The sequence below is a fragment of the Dipodomys merriami genome, unplaced genomic scaffold (genome assembly GCF_024711535.1).
Source record: "Dipodomys merriami isolate MVZ:Mamm:240054 unplaced genomic scaffold, mDipMer1.0.p SCAF_2, whole genome shotgun sequence".
Taxonomy (NCBI): Eukaryota; Metazoa; Chordata; class Mammalia; order Rodentia; family Heteromyidae; genus Dipodomys; species Dipodomys merriami.
The window spans coordinates 81,382,999-81,395,188 of NW_027203381.1; the positions used below are offsets into that span (position 1 = coordinate 81,382,999).

The 12,190-nt window shown below is 31.6% G+C and overlaps 1 protein-coding gene across 10 annotated transcripts in view; it reads right to left on the reverse strand.

Moving 5' to 3' along the window:
• The window catches only part of Nectin3 (nectin cell adhesion molecule 3), an 84,573-nt gene that overhangs the window by 36,719 nt on the left and 35,664 nt on the right, over positions 1 to 12,190 (reverse strand). For 4 of the 10 annotated variants that reach the window (XM_070030275.1, XM_070030277.1, XM_070030278.1 and 1 more), the window contains one exon: positions 10,870 to 11,021. In XM_070030275.1, coding sequence (XP_069886376.1) covers positions 10,870 to 11,021 — 152 coding nt within the window. Of the gene's footprint in view, positions 1 to 1,794; positions 4,659 to 10,869; positions 11,022 to 12,190 lie in introns of those variants that run through there. The other 6 variants (XR_011373548.1, XR_011373547.1, XR_011373549.1 and 3 more) reach the window with 2 other exon arrangements.

The window sequence follows — 12,190 nt, forward strand, 5'->3', positions numbered from 1 at the left end:
AAAATGAGATATTAAAAATTAGTACTAAAATCAAGAAAAAGAAGTTTTCAAATTTTAATGGACACACATCACTACTTAGGTCAAGGTGGATATGTACATGGCTGGATGACAACAGAACACAAATTAAAGTATGTTTAAAAAGATGAAAGTTGGTATACTGTGAACATTATTCTCAAATTAAGTACATTGGCATACCAACAAAGGAAATCAATGCAGACAAATTGTATGAATTTAAAAAAATGTTTGCTTCTTTGAAAATAATTTAGACTTGTTAAGAAAATAATGACTTTGATATTCACTTAGGATTATTTCCAGGATCTCTGGAACCCAGGAAAAATTTAAATCCCTTGCTATTTCCTATCGATATGTAGTACCTCACCCTGTATACTTTAAGCCATTGCTAGATTACTTATAAATACCTAATGAAATTTAAATGCCATTACTAGTTGCACTTTACATTTAGGAAATAACATCAAGGAAAAAAACTGTACATGTTTAGTATAGAAGTAACAATGTTATTCATGATGCATACATGAAATAGGAATTAAAAACTGAAATCAAATTTGATAATGTCAACCTAAACAAGTCTTAGCAAACTTTATTTAAATCTTTCCTTAACCTGAAAATTAGTCCTATTTAGAAATGGAAATGCAGCAGTTCTCATATCTACAATTTTATAATGTAGATTTAATACTGTATTAACTGCTAATTAAAAGTTGAACACGGGCTGGGAAGGTGGCTCAGTGGTAGAGCGCTTGCCTTGCATGCATGAGGCCCTGGGTTCGATTCCTCAGCACCACATAAGCAAAAAAGAAAAAAGCCAGAAGTGATGCTGTGGCACGAGTGGTAGAGCACTAGCCTTGAGCTGAGGGACAGCGCCCAAGCCCAGAGTTCAGACCCCATGACTGGATAACCCCCCACAAAAAAAGTTGGAACACATGCACATACAAGCTTATACTAAACAAATATGATGAGGACACAGAAGGTTAATATAGAATCGTTTGCTAAAGAAATACAACTCCGGAGAGTATTTTTAGGCTCTAATGGTTTGGTTAAAAAGTAGTAATAAAAACCCTAAAACCCACATATTTTTTTAAAAAGAGGGAAAAAAGTTATGTATATAGTATATTTCTAACAAGCAATCAGGAAATAATCAAAAATGTATAGGACTCCCCTATCAGAATTTAAAATTCAATGTGGGTACAAGTTATTCTTTTGCTACATTCTACATTACTTCCCTATATTAATAATACTTTGCTTGTTCATATAATTTCTGTTAGCAGTATTACCAAAATCAAACTAAAATCTGATGTTTTAAATTTAAGGTAACCACATATGCAAGGGTTACAATTCTCTCAAATTTTACACTTTAAACATTGTACTTCCTATAATCCCGTAACAAAAAAACATGCAGCCATATTTGCCTTACATAACTATCTTGTACATGGCTATCTACTAATGAAAACCTTACTGTTTAATATTTGATTTATTAAGCACACAACATATTATCAATCAACTACAGAGTCAAGTTTCACTTTTAAAGTTTACCAGCCTACTAAAGTTCCAACTTATTTTTTTAATGGCAGAAAAAAAATTAAATTGCACTTATCTTCACTCTATTACTGACCAATAGGAAACAGTAGAAAAGAAATCATAAAATAGAGAAATGAAAAAATAATTCAAAGTATATGAAATAAATGTACCTAAATAGTAAAAATAATCTCGTCTTTTCAAAGATACTAGTATCTTCATATATACCTAATAATTAGCTATGTACATCATTAGTATTCAAAATTAATTTAACAAAAATGTTTATTTGACTATTCATGTTTACAAACAATGTCCTATGTACAGTATACATATATAAAGCTCTAATAAACAACAGTGCAATACTTCCAAAAATCTTACGTGTTAGTTAAGATTCCTAACCTTGGAAACCCTTCAGTGTGCGAAATGATTTGAAATAATACAGAATATATTAAATAATGACTTACAGGTTTCCAGCTTTGCCCTTTCCCAAGCAAAACAAACCACCAAAAACTAAGCATACAATGGCCAGAATGTGAAAGGAAGTTGAAATACAATGCTAATTTCTTTCAGAATTATGTTCAGGTTGAGATTTATATAGAATCATAAATGTAACTGTTCTGCTTTGATTCATGTAGCACTTCAAAATCTTGTTCTTAGAGATAAAAGTTTTGATCAAAAAACCCCACTAACTTACATCTTTCATGGAAAGAAATTTTAGACCTATCTTTCTTGTGGCTGATATCAATGCTGATACTTAAGTTAAAATTAAAGTTATTTCAATCACAGTATATTATCAAAAAGTTTTCTACTAATGACTTGGACTAAAATATTAATATCTGTGGTTAGCTATAGTAAAACCAAACTTTTTTTTTAAACAAGGAATCAGTGAGTTTAACTGTATTCCTTAATCTGATGTAACACGTAAGGGAAGAATTTCTAATTTTCAAAGAGTGCTGCTAGAGAAAACTATCATTTTTAAGAATAAAACTTTTACTACCTGCAATGTTCTATCAATGTTACAATTTATTTGCCTTCTGTAATCTTTTTTTCCCCTGATTCCATAAATCAGGAGGAGTAGCTGTTATATATCTAATTTTTCTTTTTCATTAAAAATGTGTTTTACAATTATTAATAAGTTCTACTCCTTTGTCCTGACAAAATACTTATTCTACACAGTCCTTTATGCTAATGAATCACCAATAAACATTCTTTGAGCTTCAAACAAATGTCATTATTACAATTTTGTAGAACTGCACTGCAGAAGTAATTATCTTACAAAGAAGACTCACATTTGAATATTTAGAAAACATTTCTTTTTCAAAAGTTACATAATTTTGGAAAGATATCCTTAATGAATTATGTAAAAGAAAACAAAAAACCTTATGGTATGTTTCCAGTTTTAATTGGAAAAACAAAAAAAATTTGAAACACATACATACATTTAGGAGAAAATGGAGAAAAAGGAGATGGGTTGCCAATATTCATCAGCAAGTGCTACCCGAATGATTCTATAATTCGGGTTTTTCTAGTTCAATCCCAACTTTCCAAGTTTATTTTTTCTTGTACATTTACCCGTTTAAACAATATTAAATAACTCAAATGAGATGGTTTATAGAAGCTATTTATGAAACTGGTAAGCCAACATACTGAAATGCCCTCTCTGCTCTGTACCATATTTTTATTATTGTTCATATATTTAGGAAATCAGGCATTAAAATAAGGTCAATGCATAATGTACAAAAATCCATGTCCATAAGACAATATACAAACTGTCCTCTGGTGATGAAAAAATTGTAATAATTATCATGTTTAGAAGGCATGTATTTTATTACTCTTGTAATGTATTTGGGGCAAAATTCCTGACCAGCTAATTATGCTCTTTCACACATCATGTTCACTGAGTTTACTACCATAGTTTTAGTGCAACAAATATCTTTGAAAAGCCACTCTACAGTAATTATGGCAAGGCTCATTAAAATGCGAGGTAAAGATTCCATTTGTATGGAAATTTAAAAAAAATGTTTGAAAAGGAAAAATGTTCCATCAGGTTGAATATTTTTAGTATCTTAAAAATATATATAAACATTTTTTAATTAGTTTTCTCGTCAATTTTGATATGGTATCATTTAGTGGTGATAAATTGAGAGAGGTATATGTATCACAAACATTATACTTGAGATAATAGTCTTAGGTAAACATTTAATACACAATGCCAAGGTAGTTTCCTTTTTTAATTTTTGTACCAAAAAAGTCATACATTTAACATTGACATGTCTTCTTACCTGTGTGCCTCAGACCAATAAAGTACTCTGCATTAAAATTTAAATCTTGAGACAGTAGTACAGCATTGAAAAAAAATTGAAAAGCAGCTCAAATACATTGAACCCAGATTTTACATTTTCATTTGTCAGATCAGAATATAAAAAGTAAGCTCGGAAATCAACTTGAAAAAGATTATTCTTCCTCAAGAAAAAGTATGAGCAATCTGAAAATGATCAACTAGTATGAATGAAACCTTGTACATAGTTAAGTCACATTTAGTGGTTGCTAAACATACCACTCCCTCCTGGAAATTACAGAACCATCTACATGTGAGACTAAGTCATCTTCATTCTCCTCATAACGTTCATCATTGACGAACTTCATTCCCATTTTTAGATCTTCGTAATAATCCATCGGTCTTTCAAACCTATTGAGATTTTCTACATTGTTCCACTGCGTTTTTTCAGGCTCTTCTAAATAGTCTTTACGTATTAGATTGTTCACTGGATTTTTGTTTTCTTTTTTTACACTGTCTGGGTAAGAATCAAGCTCATCTTGTTGAAGAACATCTATTTGTGATTCTTTCTGCATGTCTGAGGGTGGAATGTAGTTTTTGGCAAAGTAGTCTCCACGAAACGTCCGTCTTCTCCTATAGCAGAATATCCCAGCCAGAACACTCACAAGTACTATGAAGAGAGCCCCACCCACTACACTAGCAATGATTGTGCCAATTGTGTCATCCTTAATTGTTGCCAAAGTTGACAATGGGAAGGGCAATTTTTTAGGTTCTGTTGCCAGATCCTCGATGTCAGAAGTTGAAGGATGCCACTGAACTGTAGGCTGAAGGGTGGTAGTAGTAGGAGGATCTAATGGGAACAGTAAAGATAGACAAGACACAGAAAGCAGAGAATGTCAATGCAGGCTAATTCAGCAGCAAGCTGAAAAGACAGCACAGTTAATGAGTATATATTCATAGTAACAATAGTTTTTCATTCTTAATTTGATTAAGATTAGAAGGTATTATTAAAAAAAATAACAAAACTGACCATAGTCAGTTACCAGTGAAGTCAAAGAATAAAACCTATGATGTAAATCATCATTTTATTCCAAGTTTCAGTGATATTGTATTTGAGAGAATGAGTTATTTCTTTTTTAGGGTAGATTATTGCTATGGTGTTCTATACACAGTCGGCTTAAGAATTATCAGACAAAAATTAAAATTAAATCAAATAATTCAAATGTACATTTTCTTAGCCATTAGCAAAAGAAATAAAATGACAGATGAAAAAAATTAAAGTAAGTTTTCTTAATATGCACCGTTACCTAACATGTAAGATCTGAACTTATCTTTAAAAGAATGAAAAACTATAGAATCTTGTTAAGTGGACATAGTATATAAGCAGTTGGTTTAATAATTCTCTCAAAAATATTTACCTTTAATAAAAAGTACTCTAAAATTTTATTACACAAATATGAAGTAAAGCCCATTATTTGCTGGTTTTAAAAAATTATGTTTAAAATGTGTTAGACAAATGGGCTTCATCAAAGGAGACTAATAGACAAAGATGAAGTAAAAAATGTTGTAATAAAAATCATCACATCTAATATCCTATGGGTAAGATATTGGAACATTTAGAAAATTAAGCATTTTCAACTATATATGAAAATTTAATGTCATCACTTTAAGATGATGTCTCAGAAAGAGCAGCTAATATTTTAGAGAGAACATTCTAGTAATACTTAAATATTAGATGCAAATGAACCTATGTATTGACATTAGATAACAGAATAGCTATTAATATTAAAAAAGCAACTAAACAAATAGTAAAAATTAAAGCTTGGTTAATTATCAATTAAGTAGTATTTGTAGGTCTGTTATGCAAAACTCTAGAATCTAAAGAAAAGATGAGTTTAAAAATTGTGAATTTTTTTTCATAGACAAAAATAAATGACCCAAATGGTAATCTCCTATAATTAATTTTTAAATGAGTGGTATTGACAGAGCTTTTAAACAATGATTGTTAGAAAAATACTAAATCTACATGGGGTAAGTTATTCTAATATTACAAGCTAAAGAAAAATACTTACTGAAACAGGTTTCATCACGGAATGCCATATGTATAGAATTTGGTAAAAATTTAGCAAGTACAGTATAAAATGTGGCAAATACAGTAAAACTAATTTCCTATGAGCTTAAACTAATATAGCAGGTAATCTTATAAAGTATGTTGAAGAGAAATTTTAATTATAGTATATGTAAGGGAATATAGGCAGTTTTAATTTATAAGAATATATGCACTTGCTGAACAAATCTAACCTGAAGGAAACAATTGTGAAATTGAAGGATTATTTCTGGTCTGAAAGTGATGAACTACATATAATTCAATTTCACAAAATTAACATACTGAAGAAACAGACTAAAACTTCAATCATTAGTGAGGCAATTCATATGTTTCTTGAAGGGGAAGGAATAACAAGACAGTCAAGTTTGAAGTACTGAAATGTCATCTTTGCAATTATTCTCCAAAAGAATTATTAAAATAAACTTGCACCAGGACATTTAAAATATTATTAATCATCTAAGTAAATTGTTTATAACTTGTTAATTTTGATAAACATATTAATATGTTTGCTTTACAACTAACCTCTTTTTTAAAAGTAGCATAACTTTCCTACTATCACTCCATATGAATTATTAACACTCACTGTTTTTTTTGTTTTTTCAGATCCCAGGTCTTGAACTCATGGCCTGGGCTCTGTCGCTAAGTCTCTCTGCGCTCAATAGTGCTCTACCACTTGAACCACAGCCACTTCCGGCTTTATCTGAGTAATTCAGTGAAGAGTCTCATGCATTCTGTTGCCTGGGCTGGCTTCAAACTATAATTCTCAGATTTCAGTGTACTGAGTAGCTGCGATTGTAGGCATGAACCACCAGTGCCAATTATTTTGTATTTTTAAGCACACTTTTCTATATAACAATGTATGTAAGATACCTGCTTTTTTAATAATGGAAATAATTTCTGTAAGGCTGCAAGACTATTTTATAACTATTAGTTACTTATCTACAGTGATTTAAAATTCTTCCCAACATTATTTTTAGTCAAATATTTTAAAAAATATTTTAGTTGAAATAAGATAAATGAAAATGTAATAGATATAATGAATTCAGACTAGGATTTTACCAAATAAAAAAACTTTAGAAGTTTCTTTTCTAACTAATGACTTCTGTCAAACAAGAAAATAAAAGACTGGAGGCATGCATGAAGCAACTATCTAGAAAGCCTTGGATCCAGCGTTCCAACTCCTCACCTCCAGAGAAGGGGAGAGAACAGCAAAGGTCATGCTGGACAACACAGCAGATAAGCAAGAAAAGTGAAAGCACTAAGGTTCTGAGTTCAACTTATATACTGGCAAAAGAAAGAAAAAGGAATGGGAGGAAGGGAGGAAAGTAAAAAGCAAAAGATAAAGAAAAATAAGGAGAAACAATTTCAACTAGAAGATTCTATAGTATAAGGCATATTTGGGCCTCATAATTACTTTAAAAATTAAATGGATTGATTTCCATTTCTTTTACTTTATTTCAATTAAATAGGGAAAATCAAGTTGAAAATTACTGAGTATTCTTCAGTTTGCTGCTATGTCTAGATCATAAAATCAATTATTTGACATAGGAAATTATTATTTTGCATAGGAAAAACTATTTTAAACAAGGGGATACCTATCTTCTAGGTTGCTGTTTTCTATTTTCAAAGACGTAAAAGTGATCAGGGAAAAACACATACTAAAAGCAAACCTGAAAAAACACAATTTCTAACAGTCAGTATATGATGATGAACCAATGTAGTCCCTAAAAGTGGCATTATGCTAGCACACAATCTAAATACTCATGCTGAGTATTACTTTCATGAATCAGTAACCTTTTGCCTAAAATTTTATGTTTGCCAATGTGACTCCTGTCAAAAAACTTATTTCTTCTAATATATATATTTAAAATAAAATTTCTGAAAATTTTAAATGTTAATTTAGTAGAGATTAAAAGAAATTCCTAAAGGAAGAAAAAAGGAACAGAATACTTAACTCGGGGTGGGAACAGAAGGAAAAAACTGTGAGAGAGTGAAGGGGTGACACTGTTCAAAAGAAATGTTCTCATTTTCCGACTTAGGCAACCATAACCTCTACGGTACATTACTTTTTCAATAACAATAAATAGATTTTTTAAAGACATTAATAAATTTGACTGCTTTTATGAATTATGGCCTCTAGTTTTGATAAAAATTTAAATAGTTCCTTTGGAAAGCATCACCTCTAGTGAGTTCAGCATAGCCTCAAAAGCTCTTAAAGGAGTTAACTGTCCCAATATAGTATACTATAGGCTCTAGGTAGACAGTTTGAGTTTTAATTAATTGAACAAAACTACCTCTGAAAAAACTATCTTCTGTTCAAGTATTTAGAGAAAATTAAACTGTGATTTTTCATACTTACTCACAATGTGATTTTCCATTTTACAACTCTAAATAAGCATTTAAATAAACCATGTATTATGTTACATAACAAGTATTAAAGAGAAAACACAATGCAGAAGAAAACAGAAAGTAGTAAAAGAAAGGAATTTACTATTGTCATGAAAAAGAAAAATTTAACAGAAAAATGTGGTATTTGAGCAAAGATCTGAATGAAATCAAAGAAATCAAAAAAAAACAAAACAAAAATACTCCAGACAGTCAAAACACTTGAATCAGTTGTGTTCCAAGAAAACAAAAGGCCAGCATGGATCAACAGGTGAACAAGAAATATATAATGTTAAGTGATATGAAAAAGGGCATGCCAAGAGTCTATAGGTCTCTGTGAAGATTTAGTTTCCCATGGAGAAGACGGGAAATCCATGGAGATTACAATGAGAAAAGTATCATACGATATTCCCTTTAGAAGGATGATCTAGCTGTTTAGTTGATGACAGATTGAAATGAAATAGACTGAAAGTGGGAGATGAAGTGACTCCTGTAATAGTGAAATAAGAGTGGTTGTTGGCCTAGATCTGCTATAGCAGATTTGGAAAATGAACAATATTGATTTGTTGATGGATTGGGATGGGTATGAAAAAAAATAAAATAAGGAATACTATAAAGGAGAGAAGGTAAGAATGGATTATAAATAGCTAAAGAGAGGAAGCCAAGAAATAGATTTGGTGTCAAGGAACAGAAAAAAGATCATGACCTCAGCTTTGAATATGTTTCCCCATAAATGTCTAGTCATCTTCCACATAGTTAATGATTATTAATAGGCAGAGTTCAGGAGTATTGGGACGGAAGTAGACCTGGAATGCTACAAGATATAAATTTAGCCTATCCGCAATGGAATCAGGATATATGAGTGCCCCAATGAAATGCTGATATCTAAAGATTATGTAGCTATAACATACTGATCTTAAAAATAATATCCCATACTAAGTGCACAATAGGAACACTATAAAGTAAAGTGGTCTCCGGAAAATAACTAAAGTTTAGATATGCATTTCCTACTGCTTATCCTCTAAGCCGAAGTAGGGAATAATTTTCTACCAAGGGTCTTTTGGATATTTGTAACATCAGTCATAGGCCATACAAAATTATCGATACAGGAAGACAGCTACAGGCAGTGGATGAGAAGGGTGCATGTTTATCTTTCCAAGTACCAAATGATTTCTCAGTCCTTAAACACCCAAAGGGGTACAGATTTTACTCATTCCTTCTCTAAGGGAAGAAAGAGACTTAAATACCAAAATGTAATCTTCCTTAGATTTTCACCAAAGCACTGCTGCTACTAGAAGCTCTATGCTTTTTGGCTTGAATCATAAAAAGTATTTCCATCTCTACTATATGCCAGGCACTATGCAAACTGCTAAGTATATAGGAGTGAATAAAACACAGATAAACTGCTTCATTTGAGGATAGATAAGTAAACAAATGAGTATACAAGTATAAATTGTGGTGAGCATCAGGAGAAAATAGATAAGGGGGAGGGGTGGATTTATTCTCCAAATGATCAAACAAGGATGTAACCATTTAGCAAGCTAAAAATCTCTTTAATTTTTTTCTTAGCCATTACATAATTGCCATATAAACCTCCCCCTTCTCCCTACTCTTTTGTGCTGATACTGGGACTTAAAATTAGTATCTGAGTACCATCTATTAGCTTTTCTGCTCAAGGCTCATGCTCTACAATTTGAGTCAAAGCTTCATTTCTGGCTTTTTGGTGGTTCATTAGAATAAGAGACTTCTGGGTTTGTGTGCCTGGACTGGCTTCAAACCAGGATCCTCAGATCTTAGCTTCCCGAGTAGCTAGGAATATAGGAATGAGTCACCTCAGCAAGCAAGCTTCTCCGTCACCTTAATTTTCAATATGTTAAATATGAGGACCGCTATATCAATAGATACTAAAAATATTGTTTATTTTTTCTAAGTATCCCATGGATAACTTATAGCTATTCATCAGGAAATTTTTTTCAGATTTTACATTTTATAAATGTCTAATTTGTATTGACACAAATTCCCAAAACATTATTTACAATAAAGAAAAGAATATACTAAAAACCTTTCTTAACAGTTGAAGAACTGGCAATAAGGAACTTACCAAAGTTTATCTCATTAAAACATTTTCAGTAGTATTCCTGTTTCACCTACCAGTTACCTAAAGTGGAATAGTCTCACTCTGAATGGCAAATAATGCAATGTGTAATAAGCCAAGTTAACAAAGTTAATATCCCATATTACTTTTCAGACAATTGTATTCAGAGTAACTACCGAACAGGAAGAAAAATGTTTCTTTGGTTAAAGATAAAATGAGTTAGTTAGAGAGACATAATACCAGTAAAAGAAATGCCCAAAACTTGTTGCATAGACATTTCAACCTTTAAGATCTACTGTATTATATATGTTTTTCAGCCAAGCTTACTTTATCATATTCCTTGTAAATTTTGCAGAAAAAGTTTAAACTGATAAATCTTTATTATATATGTAGACTACTGCCTAGGTTCATATTATTTTGTTATTACAGGAATGATTTAAATAACTCATTTTGGAAACATATATAGTGACTTACCAGAAATGTAGATGACCTTTTGATCACTTCTTTGACCAAGGGAGTTGGTTACTTGGCATACATAAACACCAGTATAATTGTAATTCAGTGGGTAGACAAAATGAAGAGTGTTGTCTGAAGCCAATAAACCATCAGGCCATTGTCCATCCAACCTAGATTTTAGAAGCACACAAATTAAACAATCTTTATTATTAATTATTATTTAAAATAAGAGAATCACTTTGGAGATTTTAGTAAAATAGCAGTATCTTTGAGATATAATAATAACAATGAACTGAAAACACTTTCATTTTATGAAACTATTAAAATCTACTAGGTAGGGGCTAGGAAGGTGGCTCAGTGGTAGAGTGCTTGCCTTGCATGCATGAAGCCCTGGGTTCGATTCCTCAGCACCACAGAAGCAGAAAAAGCCGGAAGTGGCGCTGTGGCTCAAGTGGTAGAGTGCTAGCCTTGAGCTGAAGAGCTGAGGGACAGGGCCCAGGCCCAGGCCCAGAGTTCAGGCCCACGACCGACAAAAAAAAAACAAAACAACAACAAAAAATCTACTAGGTATACCCATTCTTTCCAAATCTTAATTTGTAAGTATAGATAGGCCAACATAATAGAATGGGAGGGAAGTAGAGAAAAATTTTTATTTAAAAAAGTATATTCATGGTGGATGCCAGTGGCCCACAGCTGACATTCTAGCACTCGGAGGCTAAGATCTCAGGATCAATGGTTAGAAGCCAGCTCAGAGTAAGGAGGTCTATGTAAGAATCTATCTCTAATTAACAACCAAAATGCTGGAAGTAGAACTTCAGCTCAGCCTTGAACAAAACAAGGACAGAGCCTGGGCCTTGAGTTGAAGCCTCAGTAATAGCACCAAAAGATAAATAAATAAATAAAATTATACTTGGGTTATTGGAAATTATAAAAATTACTTGATGACATACAGTATTAAAATTCTCAGTGAATTATGAACATACAAATGGTTTATATCTTCCATTTTCTTAGTGAAGTCATGTAATTTAATAGTTTGGCATCTTTTAAAAAGCATCACTTAATACTAATTTAAATCTATATTATGCCCCATCCAAAGACAGTTTCTAAAGTATCAAGAAAAAAATCTACTGGATGGTAGGGGGAAAACAATGGAGGGGGTAACAATGCTCAATAGGAAGTGTACTCATTACCTTGCTCATGTAACCGTAACCCTCTGAATAGTATCTTTACAATAAAAAAGTTTTAAAAAAATGTATTCATTACCTAACTTATATAGCTGTAACCCCTCTGTACATCACTTTTACAATAAAAGTTACAAGAAAAAAGAAAAAAATCTACT